Raw genomic sequence first — 27,126 nt, 5'->3', positions numbered from 1 at the left:
TGTCCTTTTCATATGTGTTCATTTTTTTTTTAATTGTATCCTTTGGTATATATGGTTGTAACTATTTTCTTCCACTATTTGATCTGAGGAAGTGGGTCTGGCCCACGAAAGCTCATCATCTAATAAACCATCTTGTTAGTCTTTAAAGTGCTACATAGTCCTGTATTTTGCTTCAGCTACACCAGACTAACACGGCTACATTTCTATTAGTATTCTATTAGGTAATTGCAATTGTATACTTAGGCTATATTCATGTTACCATCTGGACTGATTGAATCAATGTGTGTGGTCATTGCCTTAAGCATTGTACTGTGTGTATTTTTAATACCTATTGCAAAAATGTGTACCAGACACATTGTGAGCATGGCTGTTGTGAGTCCCAAAACTTCCTGACCAATGTAGAACTCAGAAGCTTTTAACTTTTTGACCAAGAGTGGAGGATAAACCTAGTAAACTTTCTAGTCAGATTTGGCAAGCCAAAAAATCCAAATTCTATTCCAAAACTCTCGGTTTACAGTCTACATTACCATAAACGCGACCAGGCAAGATCAGGAATTGTGTTACTCCTCGTGAAATCAGGAGTACCTGACATTGACTTCAGTTGCCTGTAAGGTTGACGATACAGGCTTGATGATGTGGACGCATCATTTAGAAATTTACCTTATGCAGCTAAATTTGATGTAAACTCCTAGTGTAGACCAGACTTCTAGAATATGGAGGGTATTAGCAAAACCCTGAATTATCACACCAAAGCTTGGCATGCTGGGGTCTCCTCTCTGCTGTTCTCTCCCAAAACACAGTTGCCCATGGAGGTGCAGGTTTCGGTGGCCCATGGAACATCTTACTGACCCCTGGGGTGCAAAAGTAGGTAGACCGTGCTCTTGCTCCAGATCCTGTAATGGGAGAGCATGTAGTTGTCCTACATTTCTGCTGTTGAATATGAGGCATTGTTGGCTCATGGAGACATCCTTGCAATCCTCCATTTTCTTCTTCAATCCCAGAGATGTCACTGGCGCAGATTCCATAGAGGAAGGGTTTGCTGTTGTGATCCTTCACAAAGAGATCTCCATCTCTTCTTATAGAAGATGATGTGTAGTGTGAGCGTATCATCCATCAGTGGCTAGTTTCCCAGGCCAGGCTTCTGCAGGGCCAGGTGCTATGTGTAGGGAGAGATTTTGCATGCATATTAAAGCTCCTCCCCCAAATGGTAGCATGGGGCTCAGCTGCTAGGCCAGGCTGACCCCTGAGAGCTGCGTCACTGTCACCTGAATGAGTCTGGGTGATTGGAAGAGAAAGAGTGAGAGAGGTAGCAGGATGATTGGACAGCCCAGGTGGGGCAGCAGCACTGTGGCATAGGAATGGAATTTCCAGGGGCGTCTTCTGCAGCTCTGGGCCATCAGCTATAGTAGTAGGGAAAGTGGCAGGAGTGCTGGCTGTGGGGTGTGCCCTGCTATAACAGCTCCAGCATCTTCCAGCAGGGGTCACTGTGGAGAAAGGCAGGAGCACGGTTTCCTCTAATCTTTCCTACCCATGTGTGGAATGATGTTTATGTGCACTGAGGTATGTACAACTGTACACCACCAATAGAAACAAAAAAACTAGCAGTAGGTGCTCTACCAATCAGCCTTGTGCTATAGTAAATCATAACTATGCTGCGGTTCTCTGTTCTGTCTATTTTTTCATTTGGAAATGCAACTTAATTTTACAGTTAATGTATACATTGTTAGTGGGTTTGATCCATTCTCCCTCCCATGTTAAATAGTACTCGCCATTCTCAAAAATAGATCCAAAGGCTGGGTTGAAGTCAGACTGCAATCCTATTGGTAGCCCTTTGTACTACAGGAAAGCATATTTCAATGACTACTGATAGAATTTTGAGCCAGAAGGATGCAGACATTGATGGAGCTGTAGAGTCACTTTGGTAGGGCATCAAAAGTCACCCATTCAGCCAATTAAGAAGGTATGTTTACATATAAGTATAGAATCTTGTCTTTTTTTTAATTCAGGAATTTAGTGGCTTAATGTTGAATGTAGGGTAGTAGTGGACATTGATATTTATATCTATATGCAAGTATAAAGCATTGCATACCAACATGTAAGATGCAGTCTTAGATTGTCAAAGCAGCACTGCTTTGTTTAAAAAAAACAACTCAGGGGAAGTATTTCAATTGAGAGTGAGGAAAACTAAGATAGGCATCATTCTTTCTTGTTATTGGTTTAAGCCAGGGGTGAGGAACCTAAGGCCCAAGGACCAGATGTGACCCCTGGTTTGCCTGGATTCAGACCCTGAGGCTCAGGGCGCCCCTGCATTGGAGAGCCCACACTGGTGCACCAGACCCTCCCTCCCTCACTTTGTCCCTCCATAAGGGTGGAGGACAAAAACATCTACTAGTCTGGAGCCCCCAGGCCCTGTTGTGCAAGGATAATGTGGGGAATGTCTTTTTCCTTGTTCACATGCCTTAGCAATGTAGCTAGATGAATCTACATTTTAGGTATAAACCAAGCCTTAGTGTTTCTCTACTTGTACAGTGCTTAGATACTGTAGTAATAAGCACTGTATAAATATCATTATATAGACCTCTGCCTCCTTCCCACATTGCTTTCTCAGCCCCTGAGATACTGTACCAAGCTACAGAGAGGCAAAGTAAATTTTCCAAGATCACAGAACAGGTCATTTGCAGAATCCAGAATAGAATCTTCTTTGCAGTGTCCAACTTTTGCTGCAGTTACTTTGCCACCATCAAATAAGATATTTGGCTGTGATAATTGTGATGTATACATAAAGCCGGGGTTAACCTGAATGACAGATTTGATAGTCAGGAAGCATTTTCCTCTGGTATAATGGCATTGACGTTAAGAAATCTGTTGTCGTCTTTTGAAACATTGAGCAAGAATCTCCCATTAGAATAAAGTGAACTCATTGTTTCTCTTCTTCTGTCTTTCTAAATATATCCCAAAATATGTGTGTTCATTGAGATGTTGATTTGTTTAATTTTACACAAACTATCTGTGTGATCATTCTGAAGAGAACGTATTGTAAACCAGACAGCAATATTTTTGGACAAAATGTTTCATTATGATTTTGACATTCCTGCCATTTGCTGAGCCATTTAACACCTTTGATTTTATTTTTGCCAGTTTCTGGCAGACATGGAAAATAATGCCCTCTTTAAGGATGATATTGAATGTCAAAAACTTATTATGGAAGCAATGAAATATCATCTGTTGCCAGAGAGACGACCCATGTTACAAAGTCCTCGTACAAAGCCCAGAAAGTCTACAGTAGGAGTGTTATTTGCAGTCGGAGGAATGGATGCAACAAAAGGTATGGGTTTATATAATTTTAGTTGAAGACGGTGTATGTTGAAAGTCAGTTGAGTGGATTTTAATCTCTCTCTATATATATATAGAGAGAGAGAGGGAGAGAGAGAGAGAGGGAGAGAGAGATTTTAGAGTGTATCTGTCTGAGTCCATCTGTCTGTCTGTGTGTGAGTCTGTTCAAGAACTCCTCTAAACGGTAAGAGCCAGGGCAACCAAATTTGGTGTGCAGCTTCCTCTTCTCTAACCTAAAGCAAGATCAAGGTTTGGCTATGCCAGGAAAACAGGAAGTCCCTGGAATGGAACTGTTTTCCATAACATGAAAAGTGAGTGAGCAGAGAGAAGGTACGCAATACTCACTATGACCACTGGGGGCAGCAAGCACAGGGAAGAGCTATCCTGCAGAGTAACCACTGGGGGTGGCTGCACCACCATCAGAGTAACCACCAGGGGCTAGGGCTCACCATCTTGTTTGCCACCAGACTAAGTACGTGGAGCTCCCTCAACCCCAAACACTTTGGGGGAGGGGGAAGAGCTCTTCCAGACAGAGGGGATAGGAGGGGGGAGAAGGCCCCACTGGATGGGATCCTGTGTCCTGAGCCCCTCATGTCCCAAACATTATTCTAGCACCCCTATACTCAGCCCCTGCCCTGAGCCTCTACCCCCAACCCTGACTTCTACACCCCCTGCCTCATACCCTGTCCTCCTTACATCCCCAACACCCTGTCCTGACTCCAGCACTCCCTACATCACCAGCTTCCTGCCCTGAAGGATCTGGACAATGCCAGATAAGTTTGCTAGTGTATTCAATATTTATGTACGATACACATTAAAGCTTTCAAAGGCTATACACTGTAATGTATATCGTTCACAAATATCTACTGGTTCTTCTTCGAGTGGTCCCCATGGGTGCTCCACTCTTGGTGTCGGGTCCCATCCCAGTGCCGTGGCTTGGAAAGCTGTCATAGCCGTGCTCCACCAGACCGTGCATGTGTGGCTTCTTTGCAGTGCCGTTCGCACCTTTGATCAGCTGTGCGCGGTCCAGCAACCGCTCAGTTCCTCTCAACCGCCTCTGATTGTGGCTGGAGCTCCCTTTGTTCTTCTAGTTTCTCTTTCAGAGAATGATCTTTAGTTTATTTCCATTTGTAAATAGTTAGACGTGTCTTGTTAGTCGTGTTCCTGTTCTTAGTTATCGCTTCTTAAAAAAAAAAATCCCTTCAGAATTACTTAGGAAGCCGCTACAGCTAATCATTAAAAAAAACAAAACCAAAAAAACCCCAAACCCAACACACCTGAAACTGACAACAAAAACAAGCAGCAGAAGACGGGGACTAAACGGAAGGTCGGCATTCAGCCACCTTTACTGGCCCCTTTGACAATGCCAGAGTCCCCCAGTTTTAAAAAGTGTTCACTCTGCCGTGAAGCCATGCCGGCTTCTGATGGCCATGACGCTTGCATTTGGTGCCTGGGCGAATCACATGTCCCACAGAAGAGCACCCATTGTTGCAAGCTCATGACCAGAGCTCAGTGGGAGCGGGAAATGAGGATGAAGATGTTAATGTTTGGCAAGGCATTGCAACCTGATAGCATGCTTGCTGCAGCCATTACCAACTCCTCCGATCACAAGTGGAGAGTGGCTTCTCCCGGGCCGGCCATTTCAAAGAAGACAAAGCCGTCTCCAATGCGCTCCCTCCCATTGGCAACTTCAAAAAAGCCAGCAACCTCCAAAGTGACCTCCGCAGGGTCCCGACACTCTGCAGGCCCTAGCACAAGAGGGTTACCACCACCACCGAGAGCACAGACTGCCTCGGCACTGACATCAGTGCCGGTGCCGCAACTGACAAGCAAGCTGGCACCGGCTTCAGCCGTGCCGCCTCCGACAACAGCACGGATGCCACAACTGGCAATCCAACCGGCTCCGGCTTCAGCGGCACTGACCCCTGCGGCATGGGAACTTGCTATGCCAGCCCCAGCACTGGCAGCAGCACCGGTACCAGGCATACTGCCGGCACCACCAACACCACAGCTGCAGCTAATTTCCCCGGCACCGGTCTGCCCTCACTCGGCACCGAGCTCCACAGTTGCCATGGAAACGGACAGCGCTTCAGCACCTAGGAAAGCACTAGCAAAAACTGATGCAAGAGAGAGGTGTGTCTCCAGTTTTTTCTCCGGAACCGTCCCCCTCTCCACCAAGGCATTAGCGGTACCGTGGGTATAGTGTTTTTCCCGTCCATGTCACATACAGACAATGCAATTATAGAGACATAGTGTATCTGGAAGCACAACGGTCCCGCTCACGATCTCGTTCACCCGGACGATCATCAAGGCATGGATCCACTAGATGCTCTCCACGTCGCGTCTATTACATACGACATAGTAACGCACAATCCTCATGTCACTCCTCCCCGTCGCATTCAGAACAATACTACGGGCACTATCATAGGTCCTACAATGGTCGTTCCCATCACGACCACACTCCATTGTCTTATAGGGGATCTTTATGCAACTGTCAGTCACCAAGTGTGCATTACTTACCTCAACAATCACAACAGTTACACTCACCTCTTCGAAGAGTCCAACCATTCAGCATGACCAATCTGAACCAGAAGAGGGGCAGCTGTCTGAAGCAGAAGTCTACTGACTATTCCTCTTCATCACCAGATGAGGCGGTATTCACAGGCAACATATCTCCATCGGATGACCTGAAGTAATTTCAGGACCTGTTCAAAAGGGTAGCAAGCGCACAAGAAATACAGTTGGCAGTCGTCCCGATTAAAAAGCATAGTCTCCTAAAGAATCTCCACCCACACCAGCGTGCGAAGATCGCCTTACGGATTGATGAAGTGATTATGGAAGTGGTGGATGAGATATGGCAGACCCCAACATTGGCTATGCCTACAAGTAAAAAAACCAATAGAAAATACTTTGTGCCGGCTAAGGGGTTAGATTTTCTATTCAGTCACCCCCAAACTAATTCGATTGTAGCTGATGCAGCACAACGTAGAGCTAAAGTGCCGCAGTACAAAAACACACTTTCAGATAAGGACAATAAAAAATTAGATATATTTGGTAGAAAGGTTTCTTCTTCTGCCACACTTCTGTTACGCATCGCAAATTATTCGGCTCATCTATCAAACCATAATTTCAATAATTATTCAAAACTAGCGGAGTTATTACAACATCTCCCAGACACTAAGAAACCACTGCTAAAGGCAATAGTGCATGAAGGCTATGCATCATGTAGCACTGCACTGCAGATCTCCATGGATATGGCTGACATAGCTGCATGAGCCACTGCTACAGGTATTGCCATGAGAAGATACTCATGGCTTTCTTCTGCAGGAGCCCCAAGAGAGCTTCAAAGCAAGGTCGAAGATCTACCCTTTGACAAGCATAAGCTTTTCGCAGTGAACACTGACGAAGTCCTTCATTTGGGCAAAGATTCTCGGACCATCTTACGTACACTGGGAATGTATACACCTCCCTTTAGGCATAGACACTACTATCCTTATCAACGAAGTTATGATTACAATTTCCAAAGACAACAGCCTTGTACCTTAGAGAATCAATGTTTCAAACAGCGCCCTCAACGAAAGCGGCCCCAACAAAACCGTTCGTCCAATCAGTCGTCGACAAAGCAGCAGATTTGACTTCCCTTTTGAGGATACAAGCCCAGTTTCCATAGTCAGTGCAGAAAACAAATCTCTTCATCTCTTTCACCATCGTCTCAGATCATATTTTCACCATTGGTCCAACATCACCTCAGACAAATGGGTACTAGAAGTTATGTAGTCTGGTCTCTCCATTCCCTTTGTCTCTATTCCTCCTACCACCCCACCTACCCCGTCCCTTTTCAGGGACCCCTCTCACAAACAACTACTATGGCAAGAAGTTCAGCGCTTGCGCACAATCGGGGCAATAAAGAGAGTGCCCAAGCAGTTTTGGGGAAAAGGTTTTTACTCCCGTTACTATCTCACCCAAAAGAAGACAGGAGGATGGAGACCAATCTTGGACCTTCAAAAATTAAATCACTACTTTCAAAAACATAGTTTCAAGATGGTGACCTTAACAACCATTATTCCATCATTGAACAAAGGAGACTGGTTTGCAGTCCTTGACTTGCGAGAGGCTTATTTCCATATTGTTATTCATGTGGCACACAGATGCTTCCTCCGATTCCGGCTGGTAGACGAGCATTTCCAATACAGGGTACTACCGTTCGGCTTGGTGTGTGCCCCCAGGGTTTTCACTAAAACTTTAGTGGTAGTGGTGGCCCACTTACGCAGCACAGGGGTAATGATATTCCCCTATTTAGACGATTGTTTTGTCAGGTGCTGCACGTATATGGAGGCATGTCAAATGGTAGCAACAATATCCAACGTATTTGCATTTCTAGGTCTTCTCATAAATGTGAAAAAATCATCACCGGTACCATCTCAGGATCTGATCTTTATAGGAGCACGACTCAACTCAAATGCGGCACATGCTTACTTACCAAGAGAATGTTTTGCAGTAATCCAGGATCTTGTACACACCCTGACGCACGCTCCCACGATTCCCACACGTGTTTGTTTACAGCTAATGGGCCACGTGGCTGCCTCCACCATCGTGGTACAAAATGCAAGGTTACATTTTCGCTCCCTCCAAATTTGGTTAGCCACGATTTACATTCCAGCAAAGCATTGCATTCACAGACCAGTAGTGGTATTGCAACACGTACGCGAGTCCCTTCAGTGGTGGACCGAGCCATACAACCTCTTGGCAGGCATTCCGTTCCATCGCCCACAACCTACAAAGCAAATAACCACAGATGCTTCTCTTACTGGCTGGGGAGTACACATAGGCAGCCTTACGGTCCAAGGTCTCACAGACTTTAAGGTCAGAAGGGACCATTATGATCATCTAGTCTAACCCCCTGCACAGTGTAGGCCACAGAATCTCACCCACCCCTCCTAGAATAATACTCTCACCTATATCTCAGATATTGAAGCCTTCAAATACTTTGAAGACCCCAAGACGCAGAGAATCCTCCAGCTGTGATCTGTACCCCATGCTACAGAGGAAGGTGAAAAACCTCCAGGGCCTCTGCCAATCTACCCTGGAGAAAAATTCCTTCCCGACCCCAAATATGGCGATCAGCTAAACCCTGAGCATCTGGGCAAGACTCACCAGCCTGACACCCAGAAAGTTCTCTATAGTAACTCCTATCATCCCTCCATTGACTTATTTACCACTAATAATGAATGGTCAATTTGTTACCAAGATCATGTTATCTCATCAAACCATCCCCTTCATAAACCCATCTAGTTTAATCTTGAAACCAGATAGATCTTTTGCCCCCACTACTTCCCTTGGAAGGCCGTTCCAGAACCTCACTCCTCTAATGGTTAGAAACCTTCGTCTAATCTCAAGTCTAAACTTCCTACTAGCCAGTTTATATCCATTTGTTCTTGTGTCCACGTTGGTATTAAGCGTAAATAATTCCTCTCCCTCCCTGGTATTTATCCCTGTAATATATTTAATGAGTGCAATCATGTCCCCCCTAAGGCTTCTTTTGGTTAAGGTAAACAGCCAAGCTCCCTGAGTCTCCTTTCATAAGACAGGCTTTCCATTCTTCGAATCATCCTAGTGGCCCTTCTTTGTACCTGTTCCAGTTTGAATTCATCCTTCTTAAACATGGCAGACCAGAACTGCACACAGTATTCCAAATGGGGTCTCACCAATGCCTTGTATAATGTCACTAACACCTCCTTATCCCTACTGGAAATACCTCGCCTAATACATCCCAAGACCGTATTAGCCTTTTTCACGGCCATGTCGCAATGGCGGCTCATAGTCATCCTATAATCAAAAAGGACTCCGAGGTCCTTCTCCTCCTCCGTTACTTCCAACTGATGTGTCCCCAGCTTATAACTAAAATTCTTGTTATTAATCCCTAAATGCATAACCTTACACTTTTCACTATTAAATTTCATCCTATTGCTATCACTCCAATTTACAAGATCATCCAGATCTTCCTGTATGATATCCCGATCCTTTTCTGAATTAGCAATAGCTCCCAACTTTGTGTCATCCGCAAATTTTATCAAGACACTTCCACTTTTGATGCCAACGTCAGCAATAAAAAGATTAAATAAAATTGGCCCCAAAACTGATCCCTAAGGAACTCCGCTAGTAACCATCCTTCAACCAGACAGTTCACCTTTCAATATGACCTGCTGTAGTCTCCCCTTTAACCAGTTGCTTATCCACCTCTCAACTTTCATATTAATCCCTATATTTTCCAATTTAACCAATAATTCCCCATGTGGTACTGTATCAAATGCCTTACTAAAGTCGAGGTAGATTAGATCCACTGCATTTCCTTTATCTAAAAAATCTGTTACTTTCTCAAAAAAGGAGATCAGGTTGGTTTGACACGATCTACCTTTTGTAAAACCATGTTGTAATTTGTCCCAATTGCCATTAGCCTCAATGTCTTTAACTACTTTCTTCTTCAAAATTTTTTCCAAGATCTTGCATACTACAGATGTCAAACTAACAGGCCTATCGTTACCCGGGTCGCTTTTTTTCCGTTTCTTAAAAATAGGAACTATATTAGCAATTCTCCAGTCAAATGGTACAACCCCTGAGTTTAGAGATTTATTAAAATTTTTTGTTAATGGACTTGCAAGGTCATGTGCCAGTACCTTTAATATTCTTGGATGAAGATTATCTGGGCCCCCCGATTTACTCCCATTAAGCTGTTCAAGTTTGGCTTTTACCTCAGATAAGGTAATATCTACCTCCATATCTTTAGTCCCATTTGTTCTGTTACCATTATCCCTAAGCTCTTCATTAGCCTCATTAAAGACTGAAGCAAAGTATTTGTTTAGATATTGGGCCATTCCTAGATTATCCTCAACCTCCACTCCATCCTTAGTAATTAGTGGTCCTACTTCTTCTTTTTTTGTTTTTTTTTCCTATTTATATGGCTATAAAACCTTTTACTATTGGTTTTAATTCCCTTTGCAAGGTCCAACTCTACCTGACTTTTAGCCTTTCTCACTTTGTCCCTACATGCTCTAACCTCAATAAGGTAGCTTTCTTTACTGATCCCTCCCATTTTCCACTCCTTCTATGCTTTCTGCTTTTTCTTAATCACCTCTCTGAGATGCTTGCTCATCCAGCTTGGTCTAACACACCTGCCTATAAATGTTTTCCTTTTTCTTGGGATACAGGCTTCTGACAGCTTCTGCATTTTAATTTCAGTCCTCTTCCACCTCAAGATCTATAATTTCTTTAGTCCAATCAACTTCCCTAACTAATTTCCTTAATTTATTAAAGTTAGCCCTTTTGAAATCAAAAACCCTAGTCTCAGATTTATTTTTGTTTATTCTTCCATTTAATTTGAACTGAATTAGCTCATGATCACTCGAGCCAAGGTTGTCCCCTACAACGATTTCTTCTATGAGGTCCTCGCTACTCACCAAAACCAAATCTAAAATAGCATCCCCCCTTGTTGGTTCAGCAACTACGTGAAGAAGGAATTCATCAGCTATCACATCTAGGAAAATCTGAGCCCTATTATTATTACTAGCACTTATTCTCCAGTCTAGATCTGGAAAGTTGAAATCTCCCATGATTATGCAGTTTCCACGAGTATTTACTTCATTAAAAACATTAAAGAGGTCTCTATCCATATCCAAATTGGATCCTGGTGGTCTATAGCACACCCCAAGCACTATCCCAGGGGAGGATTTGATAGTTTTCTTTCCCAATGTGATTTTTGCCCAAACAGACTCTGTCTTCTCCATTCCATCACTTTTTATTTCTTTACAATCTACCTCATCTTTGATATACAATGCAACACCACCACCTTTACCCTTATTTCTGTCTTTCCTAAACAGCACATACCCTTCAATACCTGTATTCCAGTCATGCCTAGTATTCCACCATGTTTCTGTTATTCCTATAATATATGGTTTCACTTCCTGGATCAATAGCTCTAGTTCCTCCTTTTTGTTGCCTAGGCTCCTCGCAATTGATGTACAAACATCTTAATTTTTTTCTGTTTGGCCTCATTCACATTCTTTACCCAATTTGGCATGGACAATGTACCTCCAATATGGCCTATTAGACTAGTATCCACCCTACCCTTCCTCATGTTCATTCTCCTACCCCCAGCTATATCCTTTCTTACTTCGTTTTCCTCCCTCTCAGTGTTAAAATCCAGCGTAGAGATTACCTGGACATCTCCCAACCGTCTCCCCCAAATTCCTAGTTCAAAGCTCTCTTAATCAGTTGAGCCAGCCTCCATCCTAGAAGTCTATTTCCCTCCCTACTTAGGTAAAGTCCATCCCGAGAGAACAGTCCTCTGTCCATAAATGCCTCCCAGTGACCATACATCCCAAAGCCCTTCTTATAGCACCACTGCCTAAGCCATCTATTGATCATCATAATCCTGTCACATCTTAGTTGCCCTTCTCTAGGAACAGGCAGAATCCCACTAAAGATCACCTGAGCCTCAATTTCCTTGAGCGTCCTCCCCAGCCTAGCATAGTCTCCCTTAATTCTTTCCAGCGAGAATCTAGCCATATAATTTGTTCCTACATGAAGGATGATCAATGGATTCCTTCCTGCTCCCTTAATAATCCTCTTCAACCTCAGTTCCACATCCCGTATCTTAGCACCTGGCAGACAGCACACCCTTCTATTCTCTGGATCAGCTCTGGTTACAGGCCTATCTATTCTTCTCAATAAGGAGTCCCCAATCACATAGACCTGCCTTTTCCTAGTGACAGTGCGATTCTCTGGTCTATCTCTTGCTTCCTCTGGCTGTAAGTCCTTGCCATTCCCATTTTCCCTTGTAATCCTCTTTAACCCATCCTGTATCCTCCTAATGCTCATTATTGTTGTTGTCTCCATTAACTCTTCCCCTTTATCTATGGGACTAGCCACTCTTCTCTTCTTCCTTACCCTTCCATCTTCATTATCTGCCTTCTTCATTCTACAGCTCCATATATCTGTTCTTGAGCTCTATTTTTCCTTCTCTGACCCATCTTTTCCTTTGCCTGGTTCTCTGAGTCACATGCTTCCACTGTCCATTTTCTTCGCCGAGCAGTCCCCCCTCTGAGGCCCTTGATCCTGCTTCCATCTGCATATCTAAGCCTTCCCCTTCAGCCACGTCATTCCTTTGCTCCATCATCTGCTCAAACTCCCTTCTAAACTCGACCAGAGTTTCCACCTGCATCTCCAGTCCTCGGATCTTTTCTTCCATCAGCTCTATCAGGTGGCACTTCATACAAACAAAACTCCATTCAGGTACACCCTCCAGAATCATGTACATACCACAGCTATCACATCCAATCATCCTCCTTGTGTTCTCTACTACTTGGGCCATGGCCGCTGCTGCCTCTGTGTTTTATCTATTTTCTCACCAAAATCCTATTAGTCTGGTGAACACCAAAACAAACCAAAACACCCCCTCCACAGCAAAAACAAACCCCAAACAAGTCCCAATACAAGTCCCAATTACAAACTCCCACTCAAACTCCTCTGTTTACAGCTCTGTTTGCTGACTCATGTGCCGCTGCAGCTATCTATGCCGCTGCCTGACTAGAAGGCTACCTTTATAGGACCCCTAATCAGTGAAGCCCCGCCCCCTAATCAGGGCTCAGCTTCTCTCCCAGCACACTACCCCTACAAGCCTCTACACATAAAAGCAATACAAATACAAAACCAAATACAAACTTCTCCTCCAACAGAACTCCCACTCAAACTCCCCTGTTTACAGCTCTGTTTGCTGGCTCCTGTGCCGCTGCAGCTATCTAGGTTGCTGGTCTACACAGGAAATGCTATTGCATATCAATGTGCTCAAGTTACGGGCAATACGGCATGCTTGCAAACATTTTCAGTCCCAGATACGGAGTACAATGACCAGAGTCCTAACGGACAACATTGCAACCATGTTTTACATCAACAGGCAAGGAGACACCCGATCTTGTTCTCTCTGTGCGGAGAGCATCCGGTTATGGAACTGGTGTATCCACAAAAACACTGTTTTAACAGCCTCCTATCTACTAGGTGCTGACAACTTGATAGTGGACTCACTCAGCAGGCGTTTTCCCCACGATCACCAATGGGAGATCCACATGGACATTGTGAATCATATATTTGCCTGGTGGGGGTTTCCGACAATAGACTTGTTTGCAACGGAAAACAACACAAAGTGTCCCACCTATTGTTCCAGAGAGGGAATAGGACGTCACTCTTTGGGGGATGCTTTCCTTCTCCACTGGGGAAGGTCAGTATTGTACGCCTTTCCCCCAGTGTTTCTAATGCCCAAAATCCTCGAGAAGATCAATATGGAAGCGACTCGAGTAATTCTTATAGCCCTAGCGTGGGCTCGCCAACTTTGATATTCAATGCTCCCCCAGATGTTGATAAGGTCACCATACACCCTGCCTCTTCTCCCAAATCTCCTGACCCAGGACAACATATTGCTGAGCCACCCGAGATCCTACACCTCATGGCATGGATGCTGGTTGGTTTAACGATTCCAAACAACTCTGTTCACAACAGGTCAAGCAAGTGTTAATGCACAGTAGAAAGGAATCTACACGGGCGACATATACAGCTAAATGTACCAGATTCCTGGCATGGTGTGCGAGCAGTAATATAGACCCTCACTCTGCAACCTTATCTCACATACTGGATTACATCCTGCAGCTCCATGACAACGGACTGGCAATAACTTCTTTACGGTGCATTTAGCAGCAGTTAGCCCTTTTCACCGTATGGATTAGCGTTTTTCTTTATTCACTCATTCCACTACAAAAAAGTTTCTGAAAGGGCTCTCAAACCTCGATCCACCTCGGAGGCCGCCTCTGCCCTCGTGGAATCTGGACCTAGTTTTGGAAACTTTGACTCGCCCTACCTTTGAACCCCTAGCCACAATTCCGCTACACACATTTACCATCAAGCTTTTGTTTCTTTTAGCCCTTACCTCAGCTCGTAGAGTAAGTGAAATAGCGGCCTTCATAGCTTCTCCCCCTTATACAACCTTTTCTAAAGAATCAGTGATGCTGAGATCCCACCCAGCGTTTATTCCAAAGGTCTCTTCTGATTTTCACATCAATGAACCGGTTGTCCTGCCATGCTTCTTCCCTAAACCCCATACCTCAATGCAAGAAGCAACGCTGCACATGCTCGATGTAAGGAGAGCTTTGGCGTTTTACATCAACAGAACGCGGGACTGTAGGAAAATGGACCGTTTGATGGTATCATTAGCGAACCGTTCAAAAGGTGAACCATTGACTTCTCAGCACATTTCGAGACTGGTAGTTTCATGCATAACTATGTGTCATTCTATATGTAACAAACCTTTACTGTATCCTCCTACGGCCCATTCCACCAGAGCGGTGTCTACTACTACGGCCTTTCTAAGAGGAGTCCCATTTCGTGGCATATGCAGGGCAGCAACATGGTCCTCTAATGTCACCTTTATGAAGCACTATGCTGAAGTTGATCATTTTGCTTCAGACTCTGTGGTGGCTACGGCAGTACTCAGTCGTAGTCACAAATTGTAATTCCGGAGCCCTCCAGCAGTTTGGTTACTGCTCCGAAGTCACCAAGAGTGGAACACCCATAGGGACAACTCGAAGAAGAAGAAGTTACTCACCCTGTGAAGTAACGATGGTTCTTCGAGATGTGTCCCCGTGGATGCTCCATGACACACCCTCCTCCCTGCTCCGGAATTGTCTCTTTTCTCTTTCAGATGAGCGGGTGAGAGGAACTGAGCGGTTGCCGGACCGCGCGCAGCTGATCAAAGGTGCGAACGGTGCTGCAGAGAAGCTGCACATGCGCGATCTGGCGGAGCATGGCTATGACAGCTCTCCGAGCTACGGTGCCAGGATGGGACCCAATACCAAGAGTGGAGCTCTCAAGGGGACACATCTTGAAAAACCATCGTTACTTCACAAGGTGAGTAACTTCTTTTTTTACTTCAATAGAAGATATTCAGCAAAAATATATGATGTGTGCAGGGAACTGAGTTATGGTTGTTGTAAACCTATAATGGAATCTCCTTGCTTCTGTTCATGAAAGTGTTCAGTCAAATGAATGGAAAATCTGTTCACTTGAATGTTAATTAACATAATTAAAAACTTACGGAAATTAAACATAAAAATGTTTAAATTAATGTAGACTTGAATATAAAGAAAAATAAGTGAAAACTGTTGCAGAATATTTAGCTCGTACCTTTGACTATTAAAGCATTCTATCAAGGTGTCTCATCTGGTACATTTTTGACTTTCCATACTTCTCACTGAATTAGCCATGGTATTCATAACTAGGCGCATCAGAACACATTTTCATTCATCTTTAGTTTCCGTATTAATTTTAACATAATCTGTATACAAGTTGTACAAATGATTTAGTGACATGTATATACCGTGAATGCATGTGTATGTGAACTTAAGTTCTTTTCCCAGAACTTCTAAATATTACAATATTAATATTTAAATATAGTTCTACAGGTTCATTTTGTGTCACTTCCTGAAATTGTAATGATCTTCATAGGTTTTGTCCAGCAAGGATGTTGAGCTCTTCTTCAAAACTTTTAATTTTTAAGCATATAATTAATCTGATTAATTATTCAAGAATACTACTTGCTTGTTTAAAGTTAAGCATATAGGTAAGTAGATTTCAGATCAAATCCAAAAGGCTGAGCACTTTAGAGGATTAAGCATTCTGATAATTTAAATAGAACACTTAGTTCTCTTTAATTGTAGCTTGTGTATATTACTCTTAAGGAGCTACGAGCATTGAAAAGTATGAACTCCGTACCAACATGTGGACTCCTGTAGCGAATATGAATGGGAGAAGGTTACAGTTTGGTGTTGCAGTGTTAGATGATAAATTGTATGTTGTTGGTGGAAGAGATGGACTGAAGACATTGAATACTGTGGAGTGCTACAACCCCAAAACAAAAACTTGGAGTGTAATGCCACCTATGTCCACACATCGGCATGGTCTTGGTATGTATAACTTCATAAACATTAATTTTTTTTAAACGCTTTAAACCTATGATTGGTTAAAAGCTGTTAAAAACTTTCCCTTTAAAGCTCATTTGGTTTTATCTTACTGCTAGACTAAATCTGAACTCTAAAATCAGTTAACGTTAAAATGACAAATTATTTTGATTGATTTGCTATGGAATGTATTTAATATTGACATTAAAAAAAAGGATGTGATCTGTATTTAGTTTAAAGATGCATCCTTTTTGGTGGACTATTGGTAAGGGTAATAGGAAAGTGATGCCTTTTGTTTTTACAGGAAGCAGTTGTTTCTCTGTTTTTTAGGGGTAGCTGTATTAGAAGGTCCAATGTATGCTGTAGGAGGGCATGATGGTTGGAGCTACTTGAATACAGTAGAAAGATGGGATCCACAGGCTCGTCAATGGAACTTTGTAGCCAGTATGTCAACTCCAAGGAGCACAGTTGGTGTAGCAGTATTAAATGGAAAGTAAGCAAAGGCATTTTCTTGAGAAATATTTTGGGCCAGTTTTTGTTTACATTCATTTTAAAATGTAGTTTTAGAATTATTTAGAAAATTAAATTAATGTATTGCTCCTGGTTGATAGCACTGGGACCTGAAATCCACTTCTTACAGAAAAAGTACAGCATTGACTTTGTGTGCTTGTCCATCACACTCCAATGTGCTTCAGTGCTGTGAAGGAGGAGCTATCAGTGCGGGCAAACAAGTAATTCCATCTCATTAATGCAGTCCTTGACACCTTTACTGAGGATAACAGTTGGAAGTCTTGTTTCTGTTGGTGTTGAGCCTATGTACTGAGGAAAATTAATTTTTTTGTAATTCTGTAAATGACAAAATAATCGAATTTGCCAAAACTTAAATTTAGCACCTAGAGGTAATAGTTTCTTCTTTGGCTTTTGTAGTTTAGAACTACATATTCAAAGCCACGACCTACTTAAAACAAAATAATTCAAGCCACAGCATTATTTTTTGAGAAATATCACATGTTCAAGTTCTTAGAAAAATAAAAGCAACAAACTAACAAACACTTGCAAAACTCCATATTTTTAGAAGTAGAAAAAAACTTCTAAAATGTATTAAGTGTTTTTATTTCTGCTGCTTGTCCCAACTCTGTAGTAAAGAATCTGCATAACATCTATAGCTGTGCAGCACAGTTTTAGACTATTCTATAGTTGATGTAGATCTAGTTGTAGAATAATTTATTTTAAAGACTATTAACTTCACTAGCACTAAGGAGAAATGCACCTATAAGACAAGGGATAAAATTCTCTCTAACCTTTTGCAAGTGACATTAGTCATGAAAGATGATTTTTGCAGCATTTCTATCAGGGATGTGAATGGTTAACTGGGAAGCATTGCCCTTACCGAGTGATGTTTACAGGTTATGGTTAACCAGAAGGGCTGGAGCAGCCCCCCACCTACCACAGGCAGGGGGCTGCTCCAGCCCAGTGGGGCCAGCCACAGGCGGAGGCACTCTAACCTGACCGGAGCAGTTCCCCATCCACAGCAGGCCTGGCCCAGCACACCACGGGCAAGGGCCCATCCCTGCCCACCGCTATGTAAGCGGTTATCTGGTTAAACAGATTTTACATCCCTAGTTTCCATTAGAACCTTCACTAAATTCATACATTTTGCACAGGTAGAAATAGAATATAAGGAAGTGGTTAGTTTGTCCAATCATAAAGTCATATCATAAAGATGCTATTAATAAATTGTATGATCTTGCTATACACACAAATGCTCACATATATAAAGAGACATAGAAGAGGTGAAAGATGTGAAAAAAATGTTAAGAATGGTAGAAGTAAGAAATGGTGGTGAAAAAGTTCATATAGTACCTGTCATTGCAGAATTGTTCCTTACTGTGTATTTTCTACTCTCTTGTCCAGAGTGGTTTTAAAAGTCTTAGACAACAGTGATTCTTTTTCAAGTAGATGCCGCGATATTATTCCACTTGGGAGGTTGTGCACCCAGCACACCACGACCAGAGAACTTTGCCTCACCGTATCTGTAGAGGGATGTCACTGAGAGATTCACATCTCATGGCTGTAGCCCCTCTCCTGGCTACATGAGGTAGCCCTGTATCCGTTCCTTCTTACTGCCTGTGGTAATCTTAACCTTACAACCCCCAAATTAATTTATTTTTCTCTTGTGTCTAGTTAGTAGTACCCTAAGTATTAATTATAACTAGAAGACTTACCTGACATTTCTCTGGTTGTTCAGGGCACGAGGCTGACAGTAGGAGGGGAGGGTTCAGAAATCAGGGCAGGAGGCTGGTGGCGGGTGGTGCAGGAGCTAGCATGGCAGGGGGCTTGGGTATGTGGTGGGGATGAGAGTGTGAGAGTTAGGGGGTAAGGAGGGAGTCTGGGCAGAGGACCCCATCTGGCGGGGCCTTCTCTCTCTGCTCGCTTCCCCCCAGCCACCTGTGGTCTTTTTTCTTTCCCCTCAACCCTCCCCCCACCAGAAGAGGCCTTTTCTCTCCCCCCTCCCTGCCCCCACCTCCCACAGCCAGCAGGGGTCTTTTCTCTCCCTCTTCTAACCCCGCACAGCTGGCAGGGCTCTTCCCCCCATTTATCAAGGGTTTCTCCCTCTCCCTGGTGCTGGGTCCAAGAGTTGGGAGGAGGAGGGTTTGGGGCAGGGATCTGGTGGCAGGCAAGGTGGTGTTTTGGAAAACAATCCCATTCCAGGGACTTCCCTTTTTTGTGGTACAGCCAAACCCTAACCTTGCTTTAAGTTAGTAAAAGAGGAAGCTGCATATCAAATATGTTGGCTCTAGTTCTTATCATTTACGAGAAGTGCTTGAGCAAAGACGCTCACAGACAGACACACCCCAGAATATATAGTTATATATTGCTAGATAGATTGTTAGTTATATTTATTTTTTTTCTCTGTCTCACTCTAACCAGCATTTAAATATTGTCTTTTGTGTTGGTGAGTAATCCCCAACAGCAGTCCACACATGCAGTGTCTCAGCAAGGCCCACATTGAAGAGAGCTGTGTGATCTGATCAATCAAGAAGCAAACTCAAGTAACTCAGGACTTTCTTCTGAGCAGCACTTCCTGAAAAGGCTGTGTGGCCAGCTTTGGTATTGAGGCCTTTGTTGAGTCAGCAATTGCCTTCTGGTTCTGAGAGCATTGCTGCTTCACGTTCCGGAGAGAGCACCTCTCCAAAGACATGAAGGAGCCGTTCTTCCTTGACTGCCTCAAGGAAGAATTGTATAAGACCTATCAAGACCACTTCAGGTCCTGAGGAATTTATCCTGCTTCCTCCAGAGAAAGTCTACACAGTGCTTTTTTGCACAAAAACCTCTTCCACAAAAAGGAATGGAAAAGACCATGCAAATGAGAGCGCAAGATATGCAAATGAGCGCTCCATTTGCATTTCCTCTTCTGGAAAAAGTTCGCAGTGTGGTTCACTGTCCCATGCAGTGGCACTTAAACCACAGCAACAGATAAGAACAGGAGACCTCTACAGCCTGGGCTGAGAGCCAGCTATACTAAACTCCAGAGGTCCCAGGTTCAACACCACCTAGTGGTGGTTACATAGGCACCAATGGTGATTCTTCTTGCAGAGTCTCCAGAGTTGTCTGGTCTTGGTCCATCAGCCGTGCAATAAGATCCAGCTTTAGCTTCACCTTCATCTCCGAACAATTCCATGCATTCTGGTTCATCCTGCTCTTTGAAAGTGGCAGATCTTATGGTATAGCTGCTTCTCTCAGTATCCAAGCAGAGTTCTTGCAAGAGAACTCCACTACCAGTTAGTGGATATCCTACAGCTGTCTGCTGTAGGAAAAGTCATACTTCCTGTCCAGGATGAATTCCATTAACTGACGGAGGCCCTCTGGAGCATTCCAGCTTCAGTATTGTCTGTGGCTAAGCGCATAAGAAAGTGCTGCTTCATTCCCATGAAGGAGTTTGAGGGGTTTTATTCTTATCTGGCCCCAAATTCTCTAGTTGTAATTGGGGATGTGAAAGTATAACTGTGTACATGGTTTAAAAAGGATGTACAGGCAGTCCCCGGGTTACATGGATCTGACTTAAATCGGATCCCTACTTACAAAAGGGGTGAGGCAACCCCGCACTAGCTGCTTCCCCCCAGCAGACCAGGGAGACGCGAAGCTAGCGCCCCCCCTCCCCAGCAGACCAGGGAGACGCGGAGCAGCTTTTCTCAGCAGACACCTCAGCTTGAGAATAAAGGACTGAGGGAAGTGAGGTGTGGGAGAATAAAACTGAGCTCTGGAGAAATGTTTGGCTAGAGTTTCCCCTACAATATGTACCAGTTCCAACTTACATACAAATTCAACTTAAGAACAAACCTACAGTCCCTATCTTGTACGTAACCCGGGGACTGCCTGTATAAGGATCTTGCACAAAAGGGTTTTTTTGCACAAAACAGACCCATCTACGCTGCTTGGTTTTGCGCAAAAACCTGTTGCGCAAAAAGCATCAGCAGAGAATATGCAAATGACAGTTTAACAAATGCTAATGAGCGCTTCATTAGCATACTCTCTGACAGCAAAAACCTGCAGTATAGACATAGCCTGAGAGTATAGTCACTTTTAGATCCTTTAATGAGTGCCTGGGAAAGTTAGAATGTTCCCCAACAGGTTTCTGTGCATAATCATTTAAAATATCTGATTTTGTCCATTAATCCTTTGTCATAGAGACTGTCCAGTTTGGCCAGTATACATGGTAGAGGATCATTGTAGGCACTTTATGGCATATATCACATTAGTGGATGTGTAGTTGTATGAGCCTCTGATGTGGTGGCTTACGTGGTTAGGTCTTGTGATGATGTCGCTTGTATAGATGTGTGGACTGAGTTGGCATTGGAGTTTATTGCAGGGATGGGTTCCTGAGTTAGTATGATGGAGGTGTGCTGCGTGGTTGCTAGAAAGAATTTGTTTCAGGTTAGGGAATTGTCAGTAGGCAAGGATTGGCCTGTCCCCCAAGGACCTGTGAGAGTGAGGGATCATTTCCAGTTTACTCAGGCTCCCAGTATGTGAGGGGAGCCTGCATCCACTGGCTCTTGAGGAGCCACCTGCTCCCTCCACACTTCTGCCTCTGTATCTGATTTTTTTCCCCTTTCTCTCCCCATCTCCCATCTTTCTCTGCTATTTATTTGTACCTCTGGACACACTGCTCCATTAATCTGAAGAAGTGGCTTGTGCCCATGAAAGCTCATGCTACCATCTACGTTTTTGTTAGTCTCTCTAAGGTGCTGCAGGACCATTTGTTTTTTAAGTTTTTTCCGTTACAAACTAACACAGCTACCCCTCTGAGATTTGCGAGCTTGAGTGTAACTGTGAAAGTTAACTGTATTAGAGCTGGGAGCTGGTGCACATGGGGAGCTGGCTCTTGGAGAACCACCTGCCCCCCACTCCTCGTGTGTAACTATATAATCGCTAACATTTTCAGCGGTTACACGTTTGCTCGATTAAATGCATTTTCACATCCCTAGTTGTAATTGCAGTGGACAAGAAAGCCCAGCAGAACAGGTTTAGTTCAACTCCAAGGACGGGGACTCTAAACGAATGGACCTTATGACTTTTCTCTTCCCTCTCTGTATGGATTGCTAACCACAAGCTTTGCTGTCCAAGTCCAATTTTATTACATAGACAGCTATGTCATTATTCTTCAAATATTTGTAGATTGTTATTGTAACACTCCTTATCTGTCTCTTGAGCTGCATATGTACTGGGGATATTTGTACCCAGGTACAAATACTGATGCTGCATCAAACCAGCGGCCCGAGGTCATGTGAGAAGAATATCAGGTACTTATAACTGAGAGCTCCTTGGTGACTAAGTTATCCTTGCAGTCTGCATTTGATGTCACAGAAACCTCTGCCATTGAGAATTTGTCCTTCGGTGACCAAACACTGTTCTTGGACAAGACTAATGAAACACTACACTCCTTTAAAGACTGTAGAGTTACCCGTCAGTCTTTGGGGCGTATATATGCCAGCGATGCAGAGACACTGCTATTGCATTCAGCAGCAACAACAGTAGCTTTATTGTTCACAGTGTATATTTGGCTATTGTTTCCTCTGAGGCAGGACTACCCCAGATCCCATAGGAAGCAGTTGGGCTCAGGATTCAGCCAGTCCACGGCCTCCTCTGGTGTTTCCTAAGTGCCCATATTAACTAGAGTTCCCAGCACTGTTTGCCATACTTGGCCCCTGCTAGAAAAAGGTTCAAGCCACAGCAACTTCAAAGACCAAGCGGTTAGGCATGACTGGAAACCTACCACAAAAAGGACAAGAGCTATAAGTGTCATCAAGGCCAGCAACCAGCCCCTTCTCACTTCACTACTTTCTGCTACCCACTTGTAAAGGAGTGAACATTTGAGAATGCACCCAAAGGCAACCTCCCAGTCTGCAGCCAAGGTCCTGCATCCTCCTGTTTTCAAATTGCCTTTTCCTTTCCTCCTTGCTTGGGTCACTATAACATCAGACTGGAGAGTCTTCAGCATTGTGACAGTGTACATTGTTTGTTCTCCCCCAGCCTTCTTTCCCACCCCTTTCAGAACCCTTCTCATGAGCAGATTCTCACCCAAGATGTGAAAGCCTTCCTGCAATTAGAGGAGGTCCCTATACATCTAAGAGGAAAGGGTTTTACTCTTAGTCAGGGCCACTGAAGAGAAGGGCAAAGGGGGCAATTGTCCAGAGACCTGACAACTAAAAAGAATAAGAGCTCCCAGCTGCCACAATAAATATGTCAAAAGAAATACTCTTTGTATTCCTGAAACCTTAAAATCCCCAATGGCGCTAGTATCAAATGGGTCTGACGTGGGCTAGGGAGCCCATCTCAGATCACTAAAGACTGGGCAGCCATTTTGGCCTTCTATCCCAGCGTAGATCGATAATCTCGCTTGAGGTGACACTCAGGTTTCTTAAAGGCTTTGAAGGCTTTTTCCACTGGTCTGGGACCTAGTCCCCAATGGAACCTCAATCTGATCCTCTCTAGGCTCCCTTGTGGCTATCACTTCAGAATGGCAAGTCTCCAAGATTAAAGCCATTGTGTTGGAACTCCAGTACATGGTTTTCTACAGGGACGAGGTTCAGTTGCATCCCTGTCCTGCCTTCTTGCCAATGATGGTGTTGCCTTTTCATGTTAACCAGGACATTTTCCTCCTGTTATTCTGCCCAAAGCCTCACTCATCCAACTAGAAGTGATTATGTAATTCTGACAGGCAGAACCGAACATAGGACCTCTGGAGCTTAGTGCATGAACCACTAAAGCTATGGTCACCAACCAGTCAATCGTGATCGACTAGTCGATTGTGGAGGCACTGCCAGCCGACCTTGAGGCAGTGTCCCCCTAACCCCAAAAAAGTCTCCCTCCCCACACATAATTAAGGACAATGTTGAAACCTTTTGTGTCAGACATAACATTTTATTTAAAAATGAAGCCTAGCCAATAAGCCCCCAATTGGGACTAAGCCCTCATCTGGCTGCAGCATCATAACACTCCTGCACCTCCTACAAATCCCGATTTTGAGCCCATCACACACCTGAACCCCTGACCTGAATCCCTCATACAGCCCAACCCAAACTCATAGACTCACAGACTTTAAGGTCAGAAGGGACCACTATGATCATCTAGTCTGACCCCCTGCACAGTACAGGCCACAGAATCTCACCCACCCCTCCCAGAATAATCCTCTCACCTATATCTCAGATATTGAAGCCTTCAAATACTTTGAAGACTCCAAGATGCAGAGAATCCTCTAGCTGTGATCTGTACCCCATGCTACAGAGGAAGGCGAAAAGCCTCCAGGGCCTCTGCCATACCCATATCCACAAGTCTGCAGCTTGCTCAGCACCCCAACTCTCCACCTGACCCCAACACTCTCCAGCCTGGAGCCCCCTCCCCAAGCCATCATCCCTTCTCCACCTCCTCCTGCAACCAAATTCCCTCTCAGAGCTTGCACCTCTCACCCCTTCCCACACCCAAATCCTTCATTCCCATCCCAGATCCTGCACCTCCTGTCTCACCCCAATGAGAGTGAGTAAGAGCTGGGGATAGCAAGTAATGGAGAGGAGGGGAACGGAGAGGGCAGGGACTCAAGGAAGGGGTGGGATCTCAGGGAAGGGATTGGGTAGATCTTGGCTTGCCCTGACTTTTAAAAAGTGATCTTGAGTGTAAAAAGTTTGGAGACCATTTCTCTACAGCTTGCACTAAAAGCTAGCTGGCCCTTAACTAAGGCTGTAGAGCAAACTCATTCTCTCTGTGTATAAGTTGTCTAAGTGCCACTACATCGGACCATGAACCACACCCAGTAGGTGTGTGGGTTACATTTACACACCCTAGCTGTCAGGAAGGCTGTGACTTTCTATTTAGAGAATACCAAGCCCTGAGTTGGCAGACTCCGTTCTTTGTCATAGTGGCTGACAGGATGAAAGTCCTCCCAGTGTATTCTCAAAAACTTTTTTCTTGGATCACTACTTTCATTCGTACTTGCTACACATTGGTGCAGGTCATACCTCCATTGATAGTGATGGCCCATTCAGCTATAGGTGAGGTGTTGTCAACAGCCTTCCTAGGACAAGTCTCTATCTAGGACGTCTTCTGGGCCACAACATGGTCACCTTCATGATTCACTATACCATCACTTAGCAGGCCAGAAATTATCTTGGCTTTGGGAGAACTATGTTGCAATTGACATGTCCAAGAAGTATCCACCTCCAGAAATACTACACAGAAGTCACCTAGCAGTATGGACATGACCAAGCACTTGAGGAAGAAAAACTAGTTACTAACTTGTTCTTAGAGATGTGTTGCCCATGTCAATTCCAGGATCTGCCCTTCTTCCTGTCTGTTGGAGTTCCAGCAAGAAGGAACTAAGGAGGGGAGTTGGTGGCACCCTTATACCGGCACATAAATGCACCATTCCAGAGGCTAGTCCCCTATGGATATCAGGGTATGTCTACACTACCCTCCTAGTTCGAACTAGGAGGGTAATGTAGGCATACCGCACTTGCAAATGAAGCCCGGGATTTGAATTTCCCGGGCTTCATTTGCATAAGCGGGGAGCCGCCATTTTTAAAACCCCGCTGGTTCGAACCCCGTGCAGCGCGGCTACACGGGGCACGAACTAGGTAGTTCGAACTAGGCTTCCTAGTAATGAGGAGTAACGGTAGTTCGAACTAGGAAGCCTAGTTCGAACTACCTAGTTCGTGCCCCGTGTAGCCGCGCTGCACGGGGTTCGAACCAGCGGGGTTTTAAAAATGGCGGCTCCCCGCTTATGCAAATGAAGCCTGGGAAATTCAAATCCCGGGCTTCATTTGCAAGTGCGGTATGCCTACATTACCCCGCTAGTTCGAACTAGCGGGGTAGTGTAGACATACCCTCAGTGACAGAAAAAATTTGGCAGCGGTGCATGGGGCAAGCACACATTCCAAACCTGGAACAGACATGAGCATTGAATCTTGAAGAACAACAGTTATGGGAGGTTTATAAATGTTTTTTCTTTGAGCTGTGAGGCAGACATGAATTTCACTATCCACCTTCTCTCCCCTCTACATCAGAATATTGTTTTCAGGCACTCAGTGAGAAGAAACTGAGGACAGTGGTGAGGGTAGCACTGTCTCATGTAGCCAGGACAGGGGCTATGGCCATTGAGTTCAAAAGCTATTCCTCTATGGGCATTGCTAGGCAAATTTCTCCAGTTTCAGTGCACTGGATGTGCACATATCTAAATAGAATATCAGTGCATCACGTCTTGAGGAACCATACTTGCAGTAAATAATAATTTATTTCACCACTTCATGTAGAGAGCTTTTCCATAATTTAGTAATTATCAGTGTCTAGAAGCTTTTTTTTATATGCAGCTTTTTTTTTCTATCTCAGGGCACATCAACACTTACCTGGAGATCAGCACTGTGACAATCAGTCCACTGGGGGTTGATTTTGTGGATCTATTAAACACCCACTAAATCAACTGCTGATTAAACTCTCATCAACTCAGGTACTCCATTGGAACAAGTGTAAGGGGAGTCGAAGGGAGAGTTTCTCCTTTCAGTGCACATCAGTGGAGATTCATAACAACTCGAGCTAAGACACGTCGACTCACATAGCTGGAGTTGCGTACCTCAGGTTGACATTGCCCCATAGTTTAGCTCTGCCCTCAATTTTATCCCATTACTCCTACTTATAATCTTTGTGTTGCTTTTAATAACAGATTCTTTCCTCCTTGGTGTTCACATCCTTCAGAGTAGATAGTTCTCATCACACTCCTTAATTGTCTTTTGAGCTGCATCTATACTGGGGTTATTTGTACCCAGGTAACTATACTGATGCTGCATCAATAATCCCCAGTATAGAGAGGCTTTTAATCAAGCATTTCATTTGCTCTGTTTAAATTTTCCTTACAAATCAGTTCCCATAGTATTATTATTTTTGTTACTTGAACTCTCTCCAGTTTGTCTATGTATCTAAAAATGAGGTGCCCATATTGGAATGTGATATTTCAGCTGCATACCTGTTTAAAGAGAGATTACCTCTTTGCTCCAAATACTAGAGATATGCTTCTGCATTAGAACATAAGAATGGCCATACTGGGTCAGACAAAAGGTCCATCTAGACCAGTATCCTGTCTGCCAACAGTGGCCAATACCAGATGCTCCAGAGGGAGGAAACACAACAAGTAATCCTCATGTGATCCCTCTCCTGACACCCATTTCCAGACAAAAGAGGCTAGGGACACTATTCTTATATTGGCTAATAGCCATTGATGGACCTAACCTCCATGAATCTATCTAGCTCT

The 27,126-nt window shown here is 44.1% G+C and overlaps 1 protein-coding gene across 9 annotated transcripts in view; it reads left to right on the top strand.

The window, feature by feature from the left end:
• Positions 1 to 27,126, top strand: part of KLHL5 (kelch like family member 5) — a 158,324-nt gene that overhangs the window by 106,528 nt on the left and 24,670 nt on the right. For 8 of the 9 annotated variants that reach the window (XM_075930567.1, XM_075930569.1, XM_025187964.2 and 5 more), the window contains 3 exons: positions 3,139 to 3,325; positions 16,113 to 16,337; positions 16,662 to 16,824. In XM_075930567.1, the coding sequence (XP_075786682.1) occupies positions 3,139 to 3,325; positions 16,113 to 16,337; positions 16,662 to 16,824 (575 nt within the window). Of the gene's footprint in view, positions 1 to 3,138; positions 3,326 to 16,112; positions 16,338 to 16,661; positions 16,825 to 18,245; positions 25,285 to 27,126 lie in introns of those variants that run through there. The other variant, XM_025187961.2, reaches the window with a different exon arrangement.

The sequence above is a fragment of the Pelodiscus sinensis genome, chromosome 5, assembly GCF_049634645.1.
Source record: "Pelodiscus sinensis isolate JC-2024 chromosome 5, ASM4963464v1, whole genome shotgun sequence".
Classification (NCBI taxonomy): domain Eukaryota; kingdom Metazoa; phylum Chordata; order Testudines; family Trionychidae; genus Pelodiscus; species Pelodiscus sinensis.
Note: the sequence above shows the minus strand (reverse complement) of the source record. Positions and strands in the feature narration are given on the sequence as shown.